General features: G+C 45.0%; 1 protein-coding gene across 2 annotated transcripts in view; it reads right to left on the bottom strand.

Moving 5' to 3' along the window:
• Positions 1-27,687, bottom strand: part of WDR91 (WD repeat domain 91) — an 832,764-nt gene that overhangs the window by 772,413 nt on the left and 32,664 nt on the right. For both annotated transcript variants that reach the window (XM_069628780.1, XM_069628779.1), the window contains exon 2: positions 12,628-12,766. In XM_069628780.1, coding sequence (XP_069484881.1) covers positions 12,628-12,750 — 123 coding nt within the window. In that variant the 5' untranslated portion in view covers positions 12,751-12,766. The remainder of the gene's footprint in view (positions 1-12,627; positions 12,767-27,687) is intronic.

The raw sequence follows: 27,687 nt of genomic DNA, 5'->3' as shown, positions 1-27,687 counted from the left end.
CCGAACGCGCAAGACTGGAGACGCATAGGGTGAAATTGACAAATGGAATTACAAGGATAGAATGTGGCAGAGTGGTCGTGTGTATGATTACACGTTCTTGAATGACCGTCTAAAGAAAATAAGTGTCTGCAAAGAAGGGAGCATTTCGTGGACACAAGTGAGCAAAATAGAGATCATAAAAGGGGGGGGGAGCTTTGCGAGAAATTAAGTGGGGGCAACATTCCCAAAACAGATAGAAAAGTGTTGACAACAAACAAAGTTTGTTGGAAAAGCATTGGGTTGGCCATCAGGTGGGAGATTGATCCAGGCTGGCTGCAGAGACCTCGGTATAAGGAAAAGAGATCTCTATTAAGGGTAAGGAACCTGGTTGTGCGACCTGTAATGGGTGGACCGTGCGGTCTGACAACTGCGCCGCGACAAGCGGAGCCCAATTGAAAGCAAGGAGCTGCATGATAGTGTGAACTAGAGGACTTCTGGGTACAAGGACAGGAGACCCGGCAAAGCCTAAAGAACTCACCAGGTAAAGGTACAGTGACCTTTTTGCCAAGTGAACATTGTGCCAAGGGAAACGAGAGACTTGTGGAACTTTCTAATCCTGAGTGCCTTAAACATGAGGAAGGGAGCTGCAGAAAGTCTTCATTGTCACATTAACTTAACTTTGAACACTATTGAGTTGACCAACTCCCATGCACCCTATTATTCTGTAGAAGTGAGGACAAGCATAGGTTTTTAGACACAGTATTTTGTTTTGGACTGACAGACTTAGACTTCCCTTAGTTTTCTTTCCGTTAGGGAACATTCCAATCTTAGAGTAAGGGCAAGTTAGGCGTTACACCAACCTGACCATTGAGAATAAAGGTTTTCAAATTGTGTTTCACTTGTCTGTCTATGTCGTCTCTTGATACCATGCCTCTCTCACATATAGAATCAGAGTGGGATGCAGCTCAACTGAAAAAAATGTTAGGACCCCACCAGATTAGAGAACAACATCCCTTAAACAAAGCCCCCTGACAAACTTAGGTGATAAGGAAACAGACAAAATCTTCCTCTCCACCAACAGATCCTTTTCCCATGAGAAAGAAATTAATTAGCTCTCCGGAGAATTCACCTACAGAATGGGGGTTACCTTTCATCCTTTGACCCCTCAAGCAATTCCTCCTGAAAGGAAAGTGGAGGTAATATCTATCACGTTATGTGTCCCAAAGATGATCTAGTACCAGGGAGAGACAAGATCCTAATCTCTCTGGATTCACAAATAAGCTTTTCCATCAGCTCAGCCAGCTATGTCATAACCCACAGAAAGAGAGAATTAAAAATACTACCCCTTCTCTCTTGTGGCGATGAGTTGAGATTTGTTCTGCTCAACTTCTCTTCCACTCCGATAGGGATGAATAGGGGTGAGATAGTGGGAAAGCTCGTGTACGAGAGTATGTGGGAACCTCTATCCAAGAAGAACATTGAAAACCCAGATATGATATGGCAAGTCATTCATAACACGCCTGTACACAAGTGCTCTAAGGCGCGACAAGGAAGGGAAGGGAGGAAAGAAGGAGGACAAACCAATATCTTACTAAGCCTTGTGTCAATCAGATCGCACAAGTGTGGAAGGGGAGGAGAGAGTGCAAGTAACTTGTACGTGCTGCCAGGAGGTGGCTCGTATGTGCAGAGAGTCAGGTCACTGTAGGGTTGCAAATACAATCCCTTAAGTGATTGGGAGGCCCTGGGGCAGTGCCAGGGTAACCGGTCGTGCAGGAGCCTGGTCCCATAGATTCAGTGGGTGGCCAGGAACCAGTATACATAGCTAATATCAGTAAGGGAGTGGGAGAGAGAAAACGGAAGCGAAAGAGTTGCTTCCGGAACCTTAGGTGGTCCTGCTCAAGTTTGAGAGAGGCAGGGAGGCTGTTCCAGAGGGAGGCCCCAGCCGAGGACAAAGATCTACCACCAACTCTCTGCCTGGAAAAGCGTCTGGCCCTCAGAGAGTTAGAGGTGGATGAGCGGAGGGCTCGAGAAGGAAGATGCTTAGGAAGAGAAAGGAGGTAGTGTGGTCCCCAGCCCCAGAAAGCCTTGTGGACGATGCAGAGAGTCTTAAACTTGATCCTTGCAGCCACAGGGAGCCAGTGGAGAGATGTCAGGGCTGGAGAGATATGATCCCTGGGCTTGGGCTTGAGGCCAAGGACAAGTCTCACAGTCCTGTTCTGTATAAATTGTAAAGGGCAAAAAGTAGAGGTAGGCAAATTTAGAAAGAGGCTGTTGCAGTAGTCCAGCCTAGAGAATACCAGGGCTCTGGAGACAGTGAGCTTCTGGGAGAAAGTGAGAAAAGGAAGAATACCACTGAGCAGGTGCAGCTGATAGTGTGACTTCTTAGAGACATCAGAGATGGTGTCAGGGCTAAGGGTGCGAGTGCATGTGTTCTGGATTTGGGTGTGACCTCAATGAGCGTGTATAAAAGCTCCAGACAAAAGAAACACTTGAAGCAAAGGCAAAGGAAAACATTTAAGCCTTACAAAAGACTTCTCTGCCCTCATTGCAGGAGAAAAGCTCTCCGAACTACATTTCCCAGCAGCCCTAGGGCCAGGAACTACATTTTGCAGGCCACGTTGGGAGTGGCACGTTCGCGCGCGTGCACAAAGACAACAGCACAGGGCTTGTGCTCGAGAATACGACCTGGTAAGTCGCATTCTGAAGAGCTCCGGTCACGGGGATCTCTGTGAGGGGCCACACCGCAAGGAATCTACATTCCGGCCCCTCGCTCACTACAGATAAGTACTGCAGGCTCAGAGGGGAGGGGGGCAGGGGGAGAGGAGCATCAGGGGGAACACGCGCAGGGGGCATAGGCCAAGCAGAAAAGTTCCCTGTCTCCTAGAAAAGCCAAGTGCTGCGCACTGATAGATGCTTGTTAAAACCCTCCCTGCATGAACCGCGCACCGGCAAAGCTGCTGTAGACAATTGCTCACTGCTGGGACAGCGTACTACCTGTCGGGCAATCCAAGTATCCAAAACTAGCCATGTGCTGCCCACATGCGGCCAGCTAATAAAAGCTGCATGTTTAAAGCTACGTGCGGCCAGCTAACAAAAGCCTCATGTTTAAAACCATGAAAACACGCTGTTGAGGCCCCCAGAGTCCTCGGCTTGCATGTTAAAAGCCACAGGCGGCTCCCACGTTGCATGAATGCACTTCCCAGGCAGTTGGCCAGACACAGCTGCATGAACTCGTGTGAGCCACGCGCAGCATTATCCGTGCAAACTAATGTAAGCTCTCTTTGCAGCATTTGAACTGCTCCTGTTTACCGGACCCGAGCGCACGCAGGCAGGAGTCAACAGGGACACTCCAGCAGCCAGCATTCACAACCAGAGCCAAGTGCTCTTGCTGGTTCAGATCAGTGTTTTGCGTTTGTTGTAACGTTGAGGGGAATGCATGCATGTGGTGGCATGGGTATGCTGCAGAGTTATGTTGCACTGTTTCTAACCTTAACCTATGCTCCTCAACCCATACACTACCTCTTCCTAATACTCTAGCCGGTTACCCTCAACTAATGTACCTATCCAACCAGCATTTCCCTAACCCCCCTTCCCTTCCCTTCCCTTCTGGGGTCACGGAGGCCGGTCTGTATAAGCCTAGACTGGCAGGCGCCAAGACCGCAGTGGGGGTGGTTGGTTCGTGCCACTCCTGTGCCTAGAAGCTGTGGAGCCTGACAGATGTGGCAGAGGTGAGGAGAGAAGGAGAAGGTGGAGTCGAACATGAACCCAAGGTTCTTAGTTTCACAGGTGGGAGCAGGTAGAGGACCCAGGGTGGGCGACCAGAGTGAGAGAGGGAAGGCGAGAGCAGGTGTCCCAATGAGGAGGATCTCAGCCTTACTGGCAATAAGGCAGAGATCGTTGGAGGCACACCATTCCTAGAAGAGGCTGAGGGGAGCCTGAAGGAGAGCTGGGTGCCATCTTCATAACAGTGAAAGTTAGATCAGAAGGTACAGATGCGGTGGGCAAGAGGTGCCAGATAGTGGTTAAAGAGCCTGGGAGAGAGGTTAGACCCCTGGGGAACACCACAAGTAGAGAGAGATAGAAGTGAGGAAAGACCCAAGTTGGACCTGGCAGGATCGATCAGTGAGAAAGGAGGTCAACCAGGCAAGGGCTATTTGGTTATTAGACAAGTGGAACCATAAGCATGGAGAAACAGAAGTAGAGTGCAGGGATGTCGAGAACAGGAGTAAATGGGGTAACCAAGAGGAGAAGACTAGAGTGAAAACAAGAACACACTGTAACAATCAAAAGTGCATGCTAAGGTGCAGATCAGAGAGTGTAAGGATGCATGTAATTGTACCCAGCAGACCAACAGGGCAGTGGGAGCCAAGAAGCCGAGCATAACCCATTATGCCGACACCTGAAGGGGTCAAAATAATTACTTGGAATGTGAGGGGCTTGAACAATTATACAAAGAGTCTGTGAATACGCACCTAATTATCTGCTAAAAGTATCCAGTAGCAATGCTCCAAGAGACACACCTGACGGCAGAAAGGCAGGCCTCACTAGCCAAGGAAGCTCACCCTTCTCGGCATAGGCCCGAGGAGTCCTAGTATGGATCGCGCCAACAGCTCCTTTGGACGAGGGGAAAATGGCTGTGGTACATGGGTGGTGGGAAAATAGGGAGGTCTGCTTTGTGAATACTGACGACCCAAACCATGATGCTACAGTCTTCTTCAGATCATTATATACTCGACTGTCCACGTACAGGAAGCCAACAGGGGTGTGGGGTGGGGATTTCAACTGCACATTGAATCCAGTACTGGATAGGTCAGATACCAAATACAAAAGGCTGGTGCCGGCGGCCAAAACCCTCCAAGGCCTGCTTCGAGACTTCAAATTAGTGGACATATGGAGGGAAAGACACGAAGCAGAACGAAACTACTCGCACTTCTCAGCCCTGCAATGCAGTGCATACCCGAATAGATTATATGTTCACAGGGACAGAAACACTGAAGAATGTCTAATATATAGAATACAAGGCTAGAACGCTCTCAGACCATGCCCCACTGATAGCTACGTGACAAGACAAGATCCAGAGGCCCCAAATACCCACCTGGCGCCTGAGAGCAGAAGCCCTACAGGAAGGGGAGTTCAGTGAATACCTGAGGAACCAAATAGAGGAATACTTTACTATTAACACAAACAGCGTAGCGTACAGTGGTACAGCCTGGGATGCATTCAAAGTGGTTGTACAAGGAAAAGCCATTGGGAAGATGGGTGGTCTCAGAAAGGAAACAAATGAAGGCCTTGTTGGATATTGAAAATAAAATAGCAAAAGCGGAAGATGCAAAAGAAGGGACACTGACTAAACCGGGGCGGCTGATAAAGTTGAGGCAAGAGTATACGGGGGAGTGGGACGCCTGGACTTTGCCAGATACACCCAAAGGATACATGCAGAAGGGGATAAGCTGGGGTGACTGCTGGCGTGGCAATGCAGACGCGAGGAGCAGAAGGAGAGGATTAATGCCATTAGTGATGCACAGGGGAACCTGGGCAGGACACAAGTAGAAATCAATGAAGTGTTCTCAGACTTTTACGAATCCCTGTATGCAGATGGCGCAAAAGAGGATAGGAGTGACGCAGACGAAACCCTGTCCATTATAGACTTGCCTAAACTCAGCAAGAACAAGGTGAATGAGTTGGACGCACCACTGAGACTAGAAGAAGTAAGGGAAGTAATAAGAGAACTACCCATCTCCAAATCCCCAGGACCAGACAGCCTCCCGGGAGAGTTCTATAAAACATACGTAGACCTACTAGCACCCAAAATTGCAGAGCGTTTTCACAGACACATACGAATTAGGAACACTGCCCACCAACCTGAGAGAAGCCACCATCACACCGACGGTCAAACCAGGCAAAGCACCACAGAATTGTGGATCGTACAGTCCCCTCTGTATGGTCAACCAGGACTGTAAAATCCTGGCAAAGAGGTTAAAAAAAGTGGTAGGAGATTTAATACACGCAGACCAGACAGGGTATGTCCCAGGGCGTAACACCACGTGGAACCTGAGAACACTACGCCATGTACTAGATAAAAATTATCACCTGTCGGACGAATGTGCAGTAGCATCACTAGACGCAGTCAACGTTTTGACTCAGTCTATTGGGACTAACTGATGAAGGCCCTGGTACACTATGGCATGGGGAAGCTTTCTTACAGTGGGTCAAGTTGATTTACACTGCACCTGTGGTTAGGGTGAAGACGGGCAGACAGATTTCTAAGGCATCGGAGTGCAAAAAGGAACGAGACAGGGTTGCCCATTGTCACCAATGCCATACATCCTGGCCATCGAACCACTGGCGGTGTTCCTCAGAAAAGAATAGGCGGAGGCAGGACTAGCAATGGATGGAGAAACACACCTTATCTTCCTATACGCAGATGGCATGCTACTGTATGTAAGCAGGCCAGAAGACAATCTACCACACTTGCTGGATGTCATAGATGAGTTTGCCAAAGTGTCAGGGACCAAAGTGAACCGAGATAAAACCTGCCCGTTTCCGCTCGCAGGGGTCAGAGCCCTCGAGGAGCGAATGCTGCCCATATTGAGCCTCAGATGGCAAACACAGACCTTTCTACGTGGGCATCACAATAAGACACAATTCAGAGGCCTCACATAGGAGCAATACGCAGAAAGCTGTGGATGGTGTAATCGGCTCCATGAGATTCTGGTTGAGGCTGCCCCTCGGAGTCACAGGGAGAGCGACTCTCCTGAAGATGGTTGCACTCCCCCGGCACTTATACTGCTTTGCTAATGTGCCGTAAAACATACCAGCACCTTTCTTCCGAAAACTGAACGAGCAGGTCAGGGAATTCCAGTGGGTAGGAGGCAGAAATAGAATAGCCCTGAGTACACTGCAGATGGACTATGCTGAGGGCGGGATGAAGGTGCCCCACTTTGAAAACTATTACTTGGCGGAGCAGCTGCAACATGTAGTGCGTTGGCTGTGAGATGAGATCTCCCTTGAAACCCTGCTGCTGCAACCACTGTTGAAACAATACTCCCTGAAAGAAGTACTTTGGGTAGAAAAGCTTGCCCTGGAGCCGCCGCCCTCCCAGTTGCTGCAATTAGGTAGGAAGAAATGGTGCAGAACTTGGAAAATCCTGAGCAGCCCAGATCCCTGCTCAGTACATGCCCCATTGACAGCAATAATAGTTGATCAGCAAGATGCGCTGGTGCAATACAGGAGACACTGGGAGGACGGATGGGTGGCTACTATTGGGGACCTCGTGAGGGACAGTGAGGTGATAACCTTCGAGACCCTGATTGACTAACATGGCATACATCAAGATCAATTCCTGTTACATTCAGGCCTGGTCAGGAGAATCGGGAGAAGATGGTCTGGCCCACTGGATGAAGTAGAGTTTGATGTGATGCTGGATACCATGTATGACATATCCGAAGAGGGACACAGGATTTCCAGACTCTATGAGTTGTACTTGAACAAGGCGGGCGGGGGAGCAGAACTCAAGGTGCATCATAAATGGGAAGCAGATATTGGGAGAGCGCTGACGGATGCAGAGTGGGAAAGGATAGTACTTTACACAAACACAATCTCTAGAAATGCTAGATTCCAGCTCATTCAATCATACGTCACCCACAGAGCATATATGACCCTGCATGGACTGTCGCTAATAACCAACACGGGAATTAGGAGCTGTCCGAGATGCGCTCAAGATGGAGCAGATTTGTTGCATATGTTTTGGGGGTGCCCGGTTATCCAGAAATTCTGGGGCGCGATAGCAAACAAAGTAGCATGGGGTGAGGGGGCATTCAGATGTAGACATGGCCCCCGGAGTACTACCTGTTGGGACTGTTCCCGAGGGGGGGTAGACCAAACGCCCACCGCGCCAAAATGAAAGACCTAATTTGCATACTAGTGAAATGCAAGATTGCCATGACTTGGAAATCGACTGAGGAAATAGACTGGAAGCCTGGTGGGCAGACTTGCAAAGATGGGTGCTGGCAGAAACAGCGGTGTGTGTGGCTGAGAGTGCTACAGAAAGAGAACCATGAGAAAGGAGAAGGGATAGAAGCACGGAACACCTTGACATGACTATATTCCAGTCTGAGACAGATAACCCAGACTTGCATAATGTACCAGAATAAAGAACTGGAGTAGGCACTGGGAAAGGACGGGAGAAAGACTACAATGATTTACTGTAAATAGATACCTACAGTTGATATTGTAAGAGACATGTACCTCAAACATTGTAATGATATTGCAACGCTTGTCTAATGTTGGTATGTTTGTTGGTCCACCTTCCCTCACTTCTCCAACGCAGATGTGTTATCCGCTATTCTAAAACTCAAGTCTGCTTTGCCAGATGATGCCATACCTCTGGCCCTTTTGCAAGAGTCTTCGCCGGACATAATTAATTCGATTACCTCTGCCGTTAACATCTCCTTCACGACAGGCTCTCTAAAACACGCTCTGGTCATTCCTTTGCTAAAAAAGCCCTCACTCGACCCTGAGGTTCAGGCTAACTACCGTCTGATTTCTCTTCTCCCCTTCCTGATGAAGGTTCTGGAGGCATTGGTGTCTCCCCTTTTCTCCGCTTTCCTGGAGTCCTCCCATTTTCTTGATCCTTTTCAATCTGGCTTTCGGCCTGGCAGAGGCACAGAGTGAGTACTCAACTCTGTCATGGACGACCTGCTGTGCTTCGCCGATCAGGGCGGTGACGGGGCATTCCTGTTATTAGATGTTTCAGCTGCCTTCGACACAGTCGACCATGCCCTTCTTATCTCCCGGCTCTCTGAGGCCGGGATTGATGGCCAAGTGCTAAAATGGTTTACTGGGTTCCTGCAGATCGTTCACAATCTGTGTCCCTCCCTCCCTTCCGTTCTGTCCCAGTTCACTTATCCTGCGGTGTCCCTCAGGGATCAGCTCTGTCCCCTATCCTATTTAATATCTATATACGATATCTCCTGTTCCTCATCGCCTCTCATGGGTTCCGCTTCTACTCCTATGCGGATGACACCCAGATTCTTGTCTGCCTCGACCTAACCAGAACCGAAACAGCATCTCGCCTTAAGCACTGTCTTGAGGATTTAGGCATCTGGATGTCACAGAACTGGCTGAAACTTAACGGTAGTAAAACCGAGGTTCTCGTGGTAGGCACGACTATCCACAATCCTTCTGGACCACTGAATTTTGGCCCCCCTCCCTCGGTCCTCTTCCTGTACCGGTGTCATCAGTATGCAACCTTGGTGTGCGGGTCCCTGCCGCTCTGACTATGGATGAACAGGTCAGCGCGGTATGTAAATCCGTCCATTTTAAGCTTAGGACCCTTCGTAAGGTCCTTCCGTTCATCCCGGCCATCAACCAGGCTCCCGTGGTCACAGCTGGTGCGGAGTGTGCTGGATTATTGCAACTCTCTATTTGGCGCAACCTGCCCACCTGATAGGACGGCTTCTGCAGAATGCTGCGACTTGTTCCATTCTCTATCCCCCTTTTGGTCCCCACATAACCCCTCTGTTGCGCCAGCTGCACTGGCTGCCAGGGTTCCATGTGATAAAATCGTGGCAAAAATTGCTGTGGTAACAAAATATTGTGGTTTTTGCGCCGCGATCCATTAAAACATGCAGGGGGACACCCCCCGCAATACCTGGACCCATTATACCATTTAAGGAGACCGGGGGACATGCCCGAAACCCCCGCCCTCCTTAAATGGTATAATGGGGCACACCTTTACCGGGTCAAACCACAGCATTTTTGCCGCAATATTTTTTTACTGCAACATTTTTGCCACGATTTTATTACCCGATACCGCTGCCAGTTGCCCAACGAATCGCGTTTAAATCTATGTGCATGGTGCACAGGGCCTTCTATGGCGCCGGAGTCGAATATTTGCAGGCCAAATTCACTCGCTATAAACCCACATGTGCCCTTCGCTCTCAAGGGTCTTGTCGACTGTCGGTACCTCGCTTTAGATCGGTTTGTAAAGGTGGCCGTGCGTTCTCGGTAGCAGCGGCTAAGGAATGGAACAATCTGCCTCTATCCCTGCGTGAGACTATCGACCATCTCACTTTCTGGCGCAACTTGAAAACGTTACGGTTTAAAATTATGCTTCTGGCCTCCTGCCGGCTTTTCTACCCCACCTCTCTCCTACCGCCATGATACCTACGGGTGGGTGTGCGCGTTATAAAATTCAATAACATAACAATAAAAACATCTAAACAAAAAAACATTCTATCAAAATGTGTGCCCTTGGCCTCCCTTCAGGAGTACTCACAATACCAAGGGGGTTCACAGCTTCAGGCTTCTCAGCTTCTGGGTGTCTTTCCCACCAGGTGTCCCCCTTCTCCGCTCTCAAAGATTTTGCTGGCATCTCTCCCACCAGCCTTCATTCCTTCAAAGAAGAAGATGTCTTTTTCACCAGGTTTCTCCTGGCATTCCCTTCACCAGGTGTCACTGTTTCCGCTATCCAGGTCTCGCTGCCGTCCTTTTCACGTCACATGTCTCAGTATTGGTCTAGCATCATTTTCACCAGGTTTCACTTTCACAAGCTTTTGAGCTCGCATGGTGGCCTTTTCACCAGGTATCTCTTCCTTCCAGTAGATGCTCTGCAGAGTTAAAGTCCAGGCATGTACCCCTCTGCAAAAGTCTCAGCTCTGTAAGCTCCAGCAATATAATTCTCCCACATAGGGACTTTCACCTTCTAAGAGGGCCACAGAGGAAGAGACCTGTACTTCCCCTGGGTCAGCAAGACTCCAAGGTTTCCTTATCCCAGAGAGCAGTCTCCTTTCCAGGAAGGGACCAGTGGTAGACAAGTCTACCTCCAATAGGTCCAGGACAAGCCTCTTTTACCACCCATGTGGCTGTGGCCTTTCTGGTAAGCGGACACCCAAATGGGTCTTCCTGCAAGTACTCTATTACCCTTTTCCTGATTGGACATGGATAGGGGGCCAAAAATCTCTCCCCTTAAGTCATTATATGTGGTCTGGGATTGGATAATTTGAAAAGTAGGATCTACAGGCACTTGACTTCACCTTTTAAATATTTGGAAAGTTTTAAAGTTGAGTGCAGGCCTCTGGGCCATCCTAGAAATTCTGGTCATATGCCTGCATCTCTGCAGTGCTCTACCGTTGCCAGCTGTATTTTGGTAAGTACTTCTAATGGTTTTTCAGGTTTGTACAGACAGTGAGCCTATTATTTCACTACGCTCTGGAAAACCTGAGGAGGGTAGGGGGAGGGCTGTCTGTGATGCATCCTTTGCCTTTTGAGATTCCTTGTCTTGGTTTATGATGCTCCGACTGCAGGAATACTGCAGTTTGTAGTCACTTTTAGAGGTCTGTAGCCAGTGTCTCAGCCTAGGATTTGGAGCTAGACTGCACATCTGGTGGAATTTTGAGCCCAGGGATCCATCTCCTCTGGGCCCACATCAAGCAGTGGCTGGACCACCCCCGTCCCTGTGAGGTCTCCTAAATACAAATGGGGGGTGTGCACCTCTGACTCACCACAATGCATATTACTGATTGTACTAACCTTTTAAGGTTGTAGGGATAACTGACTAGCCATGTATTGGCATATGCGGGCCCTTATCAAGACTGTGTGATTTACATTTATAATTGTCCAAGGTCCCATTCTTCTACCTGCACTCTTTAGCCTTATAGTTGTAGGTGTTGGGCATACATTTAGCTTAGGAGCAGAAAGGGTCCGCCTATGGCCTTTTACCGTTTTTATACATGCACTGTGTTTTACTATGTGCTACGTTTAACTCAAAGCACCTATATGAACGTGTAGTTACTCTTTATGTAATTTTTTTATACAGTGTATATTTTTCAGTATACCAATGTGGTATATTCTCTGGAGGTAACTACTGGGATGAATTGTACCTCAGTGCAGGACTACATCCTTCCTAGAATGAAGTCAGACTGCTCTACCATAGTTACCCTTGAGAGACTTTGGTCCATCTTTTAATTGGAAACCCGCTCTTGCCAACAGAGTTGATAATGTTATGATCTCCCCAGAGGGCTGTATAAAAACCTTCCTAACAAAGATAATTACTAAAATAATTTGGGAAAAAATTAATAGTCCAATATAAATATTTGTTTGTTTCCACCTCATTTCCAGTGAGGTTTCTTCCGGTCATGCTGAAATGGCATTCATTACAAACAAATTGATTATTATCAGGTGGAAAAAGTACATGTATATCAGCAAGGGGACTAAGCTGCATTCTCTCCTTTTGGAGCAGGTTTTAGTCACATGAGCAGACAACTTGCACAGTTCTGGACGACATAATTTTCCAGCACACGGAATCCAGTACCAAAGTGTGCATGAATGTATAGAAATGTATAAAGCATAAGCCTAGCGTGCAAGTAACAGATCACTGTACAGTGGTGGGAATACACATATGTTTGGAGTGATGGGCAGGATGTTTGGGGACTGGTGAAGTGTTGTCTGAAGAATATGGTTTTCAGATCTTCAATGAAGTGCAGGATTGAGGAAGCTAGCCAGATTCCAGTTGTTGCCCTAGCTGGGTGCTTCAGGAGATGCTCTTCTAAATGTATTAGCTAAATAATTCACACTAAATCCTAAACTAATTTCAACTAGGTGTGCAAGCTTAACATAAAAACAACTTTGCAGTGACTGCTTACTCACCCGAAACCCCTTCTCCTTGTTTGCCTTCACATCAGCATCAAATTGCTTTAGACTGTTGGTAAACCCCCTGAAAATTAGATATTCACGCACTAGTTCATCTGTTCGCTCAACAGCTGCCCCCATTGCGTCTCCCCACACCCTGCAAAAAAGAAAAACATAACAATAAATGTGATGAATTAAATCCAACTGCTCAACAGCTAAGAAGGAAAATTAAACTACCTGAAAACCTATTCTGGGAAAAGGTGCACCTTGGCCCTTCTGGGTGCTCATTTTATAGGGAGATATTTAGTGCATCTAAATCTCATAGCATCAACTACATTTCATTTTGTAGAGAAGTGCATTATATTGACGAGAAAACACTTTTGAAAATGTACATGAGCACACAGTTAAATGCTTTTGATGGAAAACCTACTTATGTGATCGGCTGGTGCAACACATCTGTGCAACTGTGCTCCACCCATGAGCTCATCCCAAACCCTTTGACAGTCTATCTTATCATACCATTGCTTTCTACCAGCTAAGCTGAAAGTGAGATGTCCGAAAACTACAACATTGCACCTAGTTCACCCAGTTCTAAAGGTCTCCACTGGAGTGCCTCACCTTGACCACCAACCCTACTCCAGCAGAGCCACACTCACCTGTTGGCCCACATCCAGATCCTAGAAATAGAGGTTTCCTTTCGCGGACACATGCGTAATTTCTTTTTAAGTGAAGTATGAATTGCGCAAGCAAAAGCCTGCTTCTCTTCAAAACAAAAAAGTATCAGCTCCCCAGAGGCAGCTCAGAGTGCCATAGCAACAAATACTGCTTTCATGGGGGTGCAGGGCGATAATGCTGCGCTTGGACCTACCTGGTTCACGCCGGCCCTGCCCTCCCCCGAGGTGGCATTTAACGCAATTTTGAAAAAAAGCAGATATCAATGAAATGGAAGGGCTAGGTTGTCCATCTGAAATTGACAATCATCCTGCATGCTGCAACGCCATTCCATGCATTTAGTCTCCAGCTAGGACTTTCCTTGAACATTGCGAACCTTTTGATTTATGAACCTTCTGAACTTCTCCTTACACAGAAAATGATGGTGGAAGCATACAGTATACATGACAGCGCCCTGTGCAATACTGACTGCACAGAGCCTTGCACTGAAAACTGTTTTCAGAGCCTTTTCATCATATCTATTTGTTTGTGTCCGTTCTGACAGCTAACCTTTACATCTTCCAGACACTCACCTAACTAACGTCTTACTTCAGTGGATCACAAAAATGCTATATTGTTGCTCAGTTTATGTCTTGGGTATGACTACCTTCCGGTGGCATTAACAATATTATGACAACATTGCTAATCAAATACGTTGGTTTGCTAACCAAGAATATTTTAATTGGCAAATTCTCCTAATCAATTTTTGGAAACTAATTTATGCCTTGCCATGTCAAAGAAGGGAAACAGCACTCACTGCAGCCTGAAACACACGGAACGCTGACTCAACATCCAGACGGGATCACAATGGAGAAATATTTTTCAGATTGTGGCGAACCTGAAGGGTGTGGGGTTAAGAGGGGGTTTTGTAACTTTACACTGCAGCGACCCACCCGTGGGGAAAAGAGAGACCAAGATTTGGCCCTAAAGGCAGGTGGAACATATGCTAAAATGGATTTTCAAAATCAACTCTGGTGGGTAGAATTTAGGAGGCCACCCTATTATGGTGCACAGAGGACACTGAGATTTTAGCCAAACCAAATCAAGTTAGGTAGCAGTGTGCTTAGACAGAGGAGGGGGCATGAGAGTGGTCTATGGCTACAATGAGTCCACATAGAGCACTACCAATAATTCCAGTTAGACATGCAAGTATAAAAATATACAATACATTATTAGGCCTTTCCATTCACACAAAGCAAGCAAAACCTCTAATCAAATATTACCACACCAACACTATAAAACAGATATATAGATTCACCCTTAGGAGATATAGGAAAGCATTTGATTCAACAACCAGTGCAACCCAGGTAAGTATTCAGATGCATTAGAAGTTGAAAAGACACTTTAGAATAACCACAGAACAGTTTTCCAACTCCATAATGGTTTGGGGCCTTGAGCCCAAATGTCACAAGTTTCAAAGTTACACTACTCAGGTAGGTTTATTAAGAGATTGACTATGCCAGTGGTTATGACTAAAAGTGCCAAAAATGTAGGTAAAGTTCAATTAAGTAAATTCACTCAATCCCAAATCACTAGGATAGGCCCAAGAAGGGATCCTTGACAAGACCTTCACCAAAGAAAGTAAAAAATGTGTGATTTAGGGACAGGACTTTCCACCCATGTAAGCCTCTGGAGAACAGGAGGTACAGGGGACATAAACAGGTATGCTAACTTACCCCTCGGATTCCAGTTTCTTGAGAGGCCACTGCTGAGGCTACGGATTCCATTGGGGCACGGTCTTCTGTGACTGATACCATTGAGGAAGGCACAGGGGTCACATGTGCAGAGGTCCCTTTTGGACACAGGGTTTAGTTTTGATCGGTTGTGGTTCTTAGGACTTGGTCCCCGACGTCTCCAGCAGAACACCCAAACAGGGGGCTAACATTTCAAGCTACTAGTAAAGCATAAAAAGTCACTCACCACCTCAATTCTACATACACACAAACGCACCATTTCTTGCCTCGCCAATTGTCATTTATCACTAGCCACTGGCTAGTGCATATTTTGAGCCCTGAAAAGGAAGCAAAGATGCAGACTTCAGGACAACTCCAGGGAGCGATGAAGATGAGTTGCAACAATCACGATCTGGCAGCGGCAGCTGCTCTTCAATGGACGAAGAAAGGAGCAGGCCCATAACCGCTTCTGTTGATGCAAGAAGGCTGAAAATGCTGGAGCTTGTTTACACAAGTTGAAGATCCACCAAGTTCCAAGGTTGCACTCGGAACGGTGACAGCTGCAGTGAAGTAGCCCAGGAGATGGTCAAACAGTTGGTCATGGGGCACTTCCTAAGGTTCAGAGGCCATGGATCTTCAAGCAGGGGTTAGTCCCACTGGTCCAAGGGTCAAAACACTGCCAATGGTCTTCTTGAGATCAGACAGATGGTCAGGGCTTCACAGGGACTTCAATGAAGTTGGTGCTAGTCAGATGCAGGTGTCGTCCTTGGGTTGTCAACTTGCTACTGTTCTTCGTAGAGGACCTGGCTCCAAAAATGATCTGTCAAATGGCTGCAGGAGTCTTCCTTTTATTTAAGATTTGGTCTGGGAACTTGTCCAAGCTCACCAAAGGTAAGGATCTGAAACATTGAAATTGTAATTGGCTATACAATGATGGATAGCCACGGACCACAACATCTGCCCAGCAACAGATCATTCAGTCGCCAAGATGTGCACAGGGACCAGACAGTCCTAGCCCCCACATATAGGCTCACACACAAACTGCCCCTTAACCCACGAAAATAGCAGCTTTCCTCTGGGAAGGCATTCCATATATGGTATTTCCTGACCTGGGAAGGCAGGAAGAAGGCTGAAGAACAATATGACCAAAGGACAAACCCAAAACTAGTGGCACGGCCATCTTAGGGTGCTGGGCAGCTTTAGTTAGTATAGAACAAAATGGACGCAGAGCACACCTCTCTATAGTACATGTTAACAACAATCTCCCAAGGTATAAGTAAATTCAGATAGGATATAAAAACTGTGCCAAGGTGCAGGGGAGAAACAGTCCTGGCACATGAACTGTACAACAACATAGAAAAGAAAAAAAAAGTTCCCAATCGATGGGAACTCCCGCCCCCTGCACTCTATGTGTGGCCTAAAAAAGCCACATGAGTCAATATAAGGATTATATGATACTATTTGTGGTTTAGTTTGCATTATTCAGATGTGGTAAATAGTCATACAAAGTTGTAACGAAATACTTATTCGGCATCCAAATCAATATTACCAAACAAGATTTTTAATAATTTCAAGCAAAAACAGCTGAACCCAACATGTTTCGAGAAGCAATTCTCTTCATCTGGGGTATAATAGTTTACAGATTCTGAAAATAATCACAAAAAGACCATTTTGAGCAAGAAAACATCAAAGCAATCTAATAATTTACAACAAAATATGTAATAACGAGTAGCTCAAAGTAAGCTTGGTAAGTCACCTCCTGTGTTTGAGAATTCAATCAAAATGTCGAAATTGTGAGTCTTCCCCATAGCACTTCAGTCACTTGCTAGAAGTTATACCAGATCTGTAAGTACATGAGGAGCTCATGTTATAACCGTTCTCCACCATCTACACAAATGCAAAATCATACTCTATTGGCCAGCATGATCTTACCTAATAAAAGATCCTTAGACTTTGGCAAGAGAAACAATGCGTTTCCTCCAAAACAACTTAATCTCTTCTTAATCATTTAGGGCTAAAAGCCATGGAGCATAAGTTGTTTGGACAAGTCTGTTTTAAGAGCAGATACACAGGAGGGAGGACTTGTTGAGGTCAACACCGAAGAAAGAGAACACTAGGATGATTCCCACTCTACACTATTCTGCATCATCAAGTCTGTAAGATTTTTAAAAAGAATTGGAGTTATATTAAAACTTCACCCTTACCTTAATCGACTTTCCAGAACCACCTATCTTGGCCTTTAAGAGAGGCAACAACTTTAGGGATACCCTAGTCGAGGCTGAACGTCCTAAAATACCTGTCCAGAGAACATTACACATGATCAAGCTAGAGACATTCCCATGTCTTAACTGCCAACACTGCTCCAGTATAATCAAGGGAGATAATGTAAGGCATCCTAGCTCTGGAAGAAAGATCAGACTGAGACATTATGCCACCTGCAAGACCTGTAGTGTCATTTATGCTCTAAGATGTCTTTGTGGCAAATAATAGGTTGGTCAAACTATCAGAAAGGTGGAGAACAGGTGGGCGTAACACATGTCTATCATTAGGACAGCTAACATTAGATCCCCGGTGTATAGACATTTCTCTGAGATGAAGCACAGTTGAGATGTGTTTTGGAGGCAATTCATCCACATCCACGTGGTGGAGAAGTCCAACAAAAACTGGCGGAAAGAGTTAATTTGAATACTCAATGTCAATGTCCACCTCAACTGATAAAGGACGCAGCCAGAGATCTGGCTCCCTTTATCTCAAAACGTATTAACGCCTCTTTCTCTACAGGGACCATACCGAGCAACCTAAAAGAATCTTGGGTACTCCCATTGCTTAAAAAACAGACACTAGACCCTGCCATACCCACGAACTACCGCCCAATCACCACCGTACCATTCCTCTTAAAAATCATAGATAAAGTGGCATACTCACAAATACAGAAACACCTTGAAAACAACAATTTACTAGGAGTACGACAGTATGGCTTCCGTCCCCAACACGGAACCGAAACTGCCCTCTTAGACCTAAAAGCGCAAATTGATGAGCTAAGGGATCAAGGCAAACTAGCCTTACTCCTCCTCCTGGACTTATCAGCCGCATTTGACCTTGTTGACCACAAGGTCCTTTGCAGACACCTAGATATAGCTGCGCACTTTTCAGAAGAAGCCACAAATTGGATCCAATCCTTCCTCAATAACAGGACAATGAGAGTCTTCTCTACCACTGCGGCAGCAGACTCCATCCCCATCACATGTGGAGTGCCCCAGGGATCCTGTGTTTCGCCTACACAACATCTTCACTAAGCCCCTTTTCGATAATCTGGACCTTCTTGGCATCACCTACACTAACTATGCAGATGATACCCAGATTCTGATACCACTTACCGGTGATTACGACAAGGATTTGGCCTCGTGTATCTCATCATCCAGGCATGGATGGCCACACGGTCTATGCCTGAATGATGACAAAACTGAAATCATCATCCTGGGCACACCCTCCACCCTCAAAAGCCTGGGCCCCAACTACTCCTCCTTTAATATCGACAACAACCAAATCACAACCGCCCACGCGGTTAAAACCCTGGGTTTCTACCTGGATTCCACCCTTTCTTTCAACAAGCAGGTCAATGCGATGGCTTCAGCAACCGCCTACACCTGCAAATTGATAAGAGCAGGCAAACCCTTCCTATCAAACGATAGCTGCATCACACTTGCGAGAGCACTCGTGCTATCAAAACTAGACTACTGCAACTCACTCTACATTGGGGCTAACAAGGAAGTCATCAAAAGAATCCAAATCCTGCAGAACAACGCGCTCAGAGCAGCACTTCGCATTCCTAGGAGAGCCCACATCACCGCACTCAGACGAGCTAACAACTGGCTCTCTACGCAGGAGAAAATCCAACTAAAAGTTGCCTCTTTGGTCCACAAATGCCTTAACAACGCCGCACCGCAGTACCTATCTGCCAGATTCACCAAACTAAAACCAACAAGACTTACTAGATATGCTAACTCCAATAACCTTTCCATACCTAGAGTCAAACTGACGAAAGTCGGTGGCTGCAGCTTTCAGGTTACGGCAGCTCAACTCTGGAACGCCCTACCATCCACCTTAAAGTCCGACCAACCCTACCCCACCTTCAGACACAACCTTATAACGTGGATCAAAAACGCAGACACACCTTAGATCTCCTACTGCCTGGACCTACCCAAGCCTAGGAACTCCTGTTTAGGACTGTAAATACATGCTTTTACATTCTTTACATGTTGTATATTTTTGTATATTTTTGCGTATATTTCTGTATATTTTGCATATATTCCTGCATTTTGTGTTGTATATTATTCTTGCTGCTCTATTTGACCATGTAATCCTGTAACAAAGCTTTGAGCTGTCTTATAAAATGCGCCCGGTTACCCGTGGGTCTGGTGCGCAATATAAATAATAAAAACAAACAAACACCAACTTGATGCAGTTCACCTCTTCGGGATGAACGAAGACTTCGATTTGGGCCCATTCCTTTGAATGGTACGTAGGATCCACAATTGTGACATTGATCACTCGTCATAACATACCTTGTTACTACACCTATTGACACGCTATATTGAAATGTTGTATTAAATTAACTGAGTTTAACATGACAATATTGCATATTGTCACTATGCAATCATTGTTCATTAAAGTGTAAACATACTGTTCTTGCACCTGTAATCACAAGAGTGCGACATGTCCACTTTGTGTTACACCTCATCACCCTAATGCATCTTGATTAACACCTACTGGCATGTTGTTGCAGTGAAACGTTGCATCAAATTGACTGTAATTGTACCACTTCTAGATTGTACGTAGTCACTATGTAACCAATGGACTACAATGTGTTAAGAGACTATACACGTATGAATAACGTATGAATAATTACTAGAATGTGATGGGTCCTCACTGCATTACTCCAGATTACCTTGACATATCTAGATCATTTACTACTGTGACATTGTAGGCTTGATCAATGTCCTCTGTAATTTGATCTACATTAGTAGTTCTTAACATTTTATTATGAGTGCCCATAAATATAATGTACGCTTCACACACAGAATGCAATTATTATATCCTTTTGGGTGTTCGAGATATCTTTGAAATGATGCAGTTCACCGAACTGAATTATGGCCAGTGATCGATCCATCAAGTACCTAGTTAAGGTACAGGGACTGGTTTTTCCTTTTTCTGTCTGTTGGTCTAAATGGTGGTCTCTGAGGGTTCTTGTGGACTTTTGGTACTGCAAAGAACAATGGTATAATTGGATGCTTTTGTATTAGGTATTCTTTTATTGCGAGCTGTTACCCACTCATTATCACAAGCTTTATTAATTGTGTCCGCTATTAGTGTCAAGATTGCCTTTGTAGGATCATGATCTAGTTCCAAATAGGTTCATGATCTTACAGTAGTTCTAAGCGACATGTGTTGTAGAAAGTAGAATCCATGATGAGACGAGCACCGCCCTTGTCAGCTGGCTTCATAATAGTACTCATGTTGTCTGCTAGATCTTTAAGTAAACATATCTGATGTTGTTTTATCCTTTTCCATCACTCGCATTTAGCAAGCAAGCAATAGCTATTTGGTGACTGAGGCTCACTGCCAACCTCACCACATAAGTGGATGATAACCGCTTTACAGATCAGTGTAAAGATATTCAGAATCCAAAGCCACATTAAAAACAAAGCGCAACGAGTGACGCGATTATGTCATCACATCACGTTGCAAAGTTATAAAATGGTGGCCATTTTGCGGTGCATCTCGCATGCAGATGACCGTGGGAGGACCACTTATCTTTATTCTGCTATCCTGCTCATGTGATAGGTGAGTTACTATTTGAATTAGGCGGTCCATGACCCTCCACATGATTTAATAGTTTTGCTGGAACGCTGTATTTGAGCCACAGTCTTCAGTGATGGTACATTTTATTATTTAGGTATTCTTCAATTTTGTGAATTTTGGGGAGACCCTCCCTTGCATACACTGTATATCTGGGAAGACTAGTTCCTTAGGTAAGATGACTTTTGATTCATACTTTTTAACTGCAGACCTGCATTTGCAAGCCAGAGTCATATAGCGATCTTTTGGCACAATTTGGGGCATTGTCTCTACAGGCATTTAACACGGAAGGTCAGGGCTGAGGTCCTTCGTCCACTTGAGAGTTAGTCCATATTTTCCCAACTTGAAGTTATCACTGGTGAGACATTAGCTTTATTGCTCCACTATAGGGTATCCATATTATTGTTATTCGTTTTTTTGTAAGAAATTAAAGCTCTGTTAATCTCTTGTTAATCATTTAGGGCTAAAAGCCATGAAGAATAAGTTGTTTTGGAGGAAACACATTGTTTCTCCTGCCAATGTCTAAGGATCTGTAATTAGGTAGGATCTGTAATTAGGTATGATCATTCTGACCAATAGAGTATGATATATGATTTTGCATGTGTGTAGCTAGTGGAGAACGGTTATAACATGAGTTCCTCATGTACTAACAGATCTGGTATAACTTCTAGCATGTGGCTGAGAAGTGCCATGGGGAAGACGGTCACAATTCTGACATTTTTATCGAATTTTTAAAATGCAGGAGTCGACTTACCAAGCCTACTTTGAGCTACTCATTATTGCATATTTTGTTGTAAATTATTAGATTGCTTTGAAGATTCCTTGTTCACAAAGGTCTTTTTGTGATTATTTTCAGAACCTGTAAATTATTACACCTCCAATGAAGAGAATTGCTTCTCGAAATGCGTTGGGTTCAGCTGTTTTTGCTTGGAATAATTAAAAACCTTGTTTGTTAATATTGATTTGGATGCCAAATAAGTATTTCTTTCTAAATTTGTATCGCCCTTTACCAATCTGAATTATGCAAACTAAACCATGAATATTATTATCATAATTCTCATATTGAATCATTTGGCTTTTTTAGGCCACAGATGGAGTGAAGGGGACGGGTGTTCCCAACAAGTGGGAACTTTAATTCTTTTCCACCTTTAGTTAGTAGCCGTTTGCAGCAAATATAAAAGTGCACGGCAAAAACATTAAAAATACAGTTTAAAAAAAGAGATGCTGCCACCAGCTCGTCGTCCTAAGCACATTGTAAAAGTAACCAAAAGCCATTACAGAAAAGTTATAAGGATACAAAGTATTCTGATTGCACTTCACTTTAAAAAGGTGATGTGTGCAATTGTACAGTACAAGAAATGCACAAAGGGACACAGTCTCTCAGTACTGATAGTCTTATGGACTGATCAGGTTCCTCATAAGAATGGGCAAAAGGTCAAGGGCAGCAAAAGCATAAGGATTTACTTGCCTCCAAAAAGTCAGGACAGTGTTCAAACAAAGCAAAAAAAGAATGGGTAACTGGAGGCATCATGAAGTAAGACACAGACAGCAGATTCAGAATTCAAAACAAAACTTTTTATGAACTTAAATGTCAGGATGGAAAAAAGGCATAACTTGCCCTGTGCTAAAGCGTGATTTCCCTACCTAAATGAAACTAAAGAAAGTCTGAGTCAAAAGATTCAACTTAAGAAACTGTCTGTGTCCAAAACCTGTACTTGCCCTCACAACCAACCTATACAATGTTTAGGTATGTGAGCAACAAAAGGAAACAGTGCCCAACAAAGTTCTGAGCTTCTTCCAGCTCACAGCTTTCTTTCAGCTATCTTCCCCAAGTATAAAATAGTTCCAACAAAAAGTTCAAGGTGATACAGTTTTAACCAATACTCAGGGTTTCCTTGCCCAAGTAACAGTTCCAAACACAAAATCTCCTTGAGGCTCCGTCCTCAAGTCAGTAAATACTTCCGATCTCAGGGTTCCCTTCCCCAAGACTCAGTTTCAATATCACAAAAATATGCTTGATCATTCTTTCTATTTTAAAGGTCCTTGTTGCACTTGGATCCTCTTTTTATTGTTGGTTTTCATGTAATGTAGTTTTCACACAATGTAGTATTCAATAGTCTTTCTTTGGTTCAAGGTTAAAGCTCCATTGATTTTAGAATGCAGCATGCAATGGTTTTAGTTGAATTTAGTTTCATCTAGTTTCAATGTTAAAGTGCCAATGATTTCAAAGTTTCATTAATTTTAGGATTCAGCACACAGTTGGTTTTCACTTTAGAGTGCAACATATAGTTGTTTAAAAGTTTTTAATTTCTGAACTCAAGATATAACAGTTTGGTTTATTGGTAGAGTTTATATTCAGTTAGGTCTTGTATTCAATAAAGGTGGGTTGCATTCATAACACACTTTCAATTCAACCCGTTGTTGAATAATGCTTCAGTTTGCTTTAATTGTATGGCCCAGCCCTCAGAGACTTTTGAAAACGTGTCTCCTTCAACGCACGACCACTCCGATACAAAGTATTCTAGGTAATTCACTAGATAACAAATGGTTCATACCAGAGACCTTCGAAAACACTCCGATACAAAGTATTCCTTTAGAATGAAAGAATTCAAACGCTTGCGCATCAGGTTTCTTACTTGTTAGAAACTCACCAGTCACGTTCACAGCTTTCCCAGCAGCATGGATCGTACTGCCTTCTGTGTGTGATGACAGGAGTCCAACTCCTGATCCTCAGGCACTCCTGAGGTGAACTCCTCACACAGGGAAATGAGCACCTTGACCACAAGGAAAAGGGACAGCCTCTACACACGGCTCCCTTCACAATGTTCGAGCCCCAGCTCCTGCACCACGCTTCCATAGATCGCCTCTCTCTGCAGACCGCAGTGTCTCTGCATGTTTTCCAAACAAAGTTCCCTGCTGCTTACACCAGCCTTCCTGCTGCTTCTCCTGTCACTCATTTTGATGGTTGGCTGGTCTCCTTTTATAAACCTGCAACGGCTTGACAGGCTGCAGGTGTGGATGTTCAATCAGCCCTGCCGAACCACAATTAAAGAGAGATGATAACCTTCACTGCTCTGAACAGGCAGAGTCCTCGTCCTAGTGTCAGATGGGTAAAAGAGTGCAGTCTTAGTTGCCTCTTCTTCGTCTCAGTACTGTCAGGGTTAACATGTGGGGAAACAAGGGGAGCTGACTTACAATTACCTATAAAAGGTTGGCAAAGGGTTGGGCTGGTCGCAGTTGGGAAGGGAGATACCATGTCTCACCCAAGGGCTCCCAAGATCCCAAGGACCCTCCACCCAGGTGATCCTTCCTCGCTTCTCCGTCCCCAGTTTCGGGTTCCAAGTGCGATGGCCTTTCCCTGGCCGCCTGCGCAGGGGATCTAAGGGGTTTAGGAGTAAGAATGCCCTCAGGTTTCTCATATAACCCATATAAGTCTATGGAAGGAAAGAAGCAAAAAGAAAATCTTTCCTAATAACATGCACCCAATGAGGGGGGTGGAGGGAAAAACAAAAGCTGGAAAGCACGGTTACAAAAAGCTGGTGCGAGCCACAGAGAATGTGGGATATTTGGGTGGGATCAGGATATTTGTAGGTGGACTGAGAGACCAGGAGGACAGAAGGTGGAGCAGAGCACTGTAGAGTCTGGAGAATTTGGATAGGAGTACAGGTGAGGTATTGTGTGTGTGTGACAGCGTGGTACCTAGTGGAAAGAGTGCAGCCGTGATTGAGAGAGTGCATGGAAGAGTGAGTGGTAGTGGGTTGGGGTGTACAAGTGTAGGTGAGGGAGGAGAGAGGAACGAGGGAGGAGAGAGGGACGAGAGAGTAACGAGTGAAGTGTAAGAGAAGTGATGAGTAGAGGGAGAGTGTGTGGGTGAGCAGTAGAGAAAAAAGCATGGCAGGACTTGTAGAAAGCAAGGTTGAAGGGTGGAGAGAGTGGTAGGTGGAGAAAATAAGTGTTAGAGATAGGAGAGAGAGGAGTGAGAAGATCAAAGGGACAAATGTGGGCGAGAAAGAGGAGAGAAGGAAAGAACGAGAAGGTAGGAGAGAGAGAGTGAGTGGGAAGTGTGATTAGAAAGTGGGAGAGTAGGAAGGAGGAAGTGGGAGTAGGAAGGGGAACAAAATGAAACGCATAAAATCGGAGGAGAGAGCGTGAACAGTAGAGTGCTTAAAAAACAGGCACCATCTTAAATCCTAAACAAACATCACTAACACTTAAAAAGGGTATCCTGAGAAAGTCCTGTAAGGAGTAGAATAGATAAGGCCTTGGGCTTTAGCTTTTCCCTTAGTAAAGCGGTTTTCCCAGGCAGTAGGGGTTACAGAGAATTAGCATTCCTGCTGACCTGACTGTTAAGGAAGCCTTGGTTAGGGTGGAAGGAGCCCACAGGAGACTAAAGGACCAGCAACAACAACCCCTTAGTTGAATTTTCCTGCAGCCTCTAACCACGCACAACAAAGATGCAAGAACCCTTTTAATAAAAACCCTTGATCCATCCACCATATTTGTGAGTGTCTAAGGCAATCTGTGACATACCCGGATCCCTTTCCTCCTACAGAACTCCCATTAAATCTACCAAAGACATCTGGATGACAAATTAGATATTCCTTTCACATTTATCTGGACACTCTGACAGATGAACACATGAATTCAAAGAACTTCATCACTTCCTGAAACCACCCCATTGGTATCCCCCTTTCAACCCATTAGACGGTTGAGTTCATGGTTTGCTGCTGAGGAGATCTTTGCGTAACCTGGAAGTGTGAATACTGGCAATGCAGACTCTGGCCTTTTATCCAGATGATGTCCATATTACTAAACTAGTTTCAGCCATACTCTAGATATATATATGGTTTACTCTATTCGTGTAGAGGAGTGTAGAGGAGTGTAGAGGAGTGTGTGTGTTGTGTGCGTGTGCGTGTATGTGTGTGTGTGTATGTGTGTATGTGCGAAAGTGGGGCCTGTGACTGACTGATAGACACAAAGAAAGCACCATGCAAGAGACCAGAGTAGGTGATATGCTGCCAGGTGGCAGAACTAAGTGGATCAACTTTGAGTAAAACAAAAATAATTGGAGGCTGGACTGCATTACGTAGTAGTTGTGACCATGATGGAATGTGATAGGAGAAGTTTATGTACACCTGTTGGTATTATGACCAGTTAGGGTTAGAAGTTGTTCAAAGCTCAAGGTTGTTTCTTACGTGGAGTCAGAAAGGAATTGCATTCAGTGCTACTAAGTAGGACTTGGTACTAGCTTTTAGTGTGAGTTTTCTAGATAAGAGGATTATTGGATAAGTAAAGACTAGCTACTTGTATGGAATTAAAGTATCAATAATGAAACTTATTCAGTAAAACATCTGTGTACAATTTAAAAAAATTAAAAGAATTAACATTTCCATTCCCATTTACATTAGCAAACATGTGTTTCATGCTCAAAGTTCTTCTATGGGGCATACATCATAGTAAACGTAGTGACAATAAAGAGCTCTTTTACAAATTGAAACTATACCAATCACCAAAATAGTTTTCAACAGAATATTGAGTGAAGAAAAATATCATTTTAAAACCAAATCATGAATACGTTTTTTATTTAATTTATTTTTATTCAATAGTTAACAAACAATACAAACCAAACTTGCAGTGCATACATTCACATTTCAATTAAGCATCCTTTTAATTTGTTCACTCCCCCTGCCCCCCCCCCCCATTATGAGCCCATTCCCTTTAACGCTCCATTCCGGTGTCTGGTGCCGGGGTGTCCTCTTCCATAGGTTCTATTGGGTCTAACGTTGTCCCAAACAAATCTGCTATCAATGATTTCAATGCCATCGGGGACTCTGCCTCCTCCTCCCCGCCTACATTGCTGGCTTCCTGCCATACCATAGTTTCTGCCTCTGCCCATTTCTGCAAATCCTTCCACCATACCTCTGCTCGTGGTTTGTGACATGTCTTCCATCCCATAGCAATCCTTCTCTTCGCAAGTGCATATGCCAGGTCTTTTAGTTTGCTCACATGCTTAAGTTTCTGCGCCCTAGGGAACCCCCCCTAACAAGCAGGACCACACAGTATCCACCACAATCTTCATACCTCTTTCTGCTAGTTTATGTGCCACTTCGCTCCGATAACGCTCAATGACCGGGCATGACCAAAACATATGCATCATGCCCACATTCTCTTCATCACACTTAGGGCATGCCTGCCGTCCCACATTTTTAAACCTAGATATTCTTTGGGGTGTCATATACGCTCAGTGCGTGATATACAGCTGCATCTGCTTCAGTCTAGCATTCCTGGATCCAAATCATGAATTATATCAAGGATATTAACCAGTATTAAGATGAAAAAAGCAAAATATGCATAGGATATTCTTTAAGTATTGTATACCTCTTCATATCAGGACGCAAGTATGGCCTAAGGATTTCTTGATTGTTAGTACTCTCTGTCCAATACCTCTGTCGTTGCTAGTTGCATGCATGCAAGAGGTAAAGCACCTCCTGGCAGCTCCTCGAGGGCTTGGGACCCGCTGCACCTAACAGATGTTCTTGATGAACTCCTCTTAAGGAGAAGTCCGATATCTGCAGACACTGGAGAGCGCTTTGCCAAAAAGAGCAATGTGCAGGGACCAGCAAAGCTCCCTCGTTATTCCGCTTGAGTTGTGAGTCTTCTTCGGCATTTTGGGACTCACCCCAAGAATCGACAAAGTAAGGATGTAGACTTTCAGGTTAAGTAGGAATATGTGGGCTAAAGAGGAAACTATGCTACTAATCACAGGTTTGCAGCCTTTCAAACAGTTGTCATCCACCAAATCATAGGCGCTTCCGGGCTTCAGGATGTTTGGGTG

Source organism: Ambystoma mexicanum, chromosome 12 (genome assembly GCF_040938575.1).
Source record: "Ambystoma mexicanum isolate Mex_15411 chromosome 12, UKY_AmexF1_1, whole genome shotgun sequence".
NCBI lineage: Eukaryota > Metazoa > Chordata > Amphibia > Caudata > Ambystomatidae > Ambystoma > Ambystoma mexicanum.
Note: the sequence above shows the minus strand (reverse complement) of the source record. Positions and strands in the feature narration are given on the sequence as shown.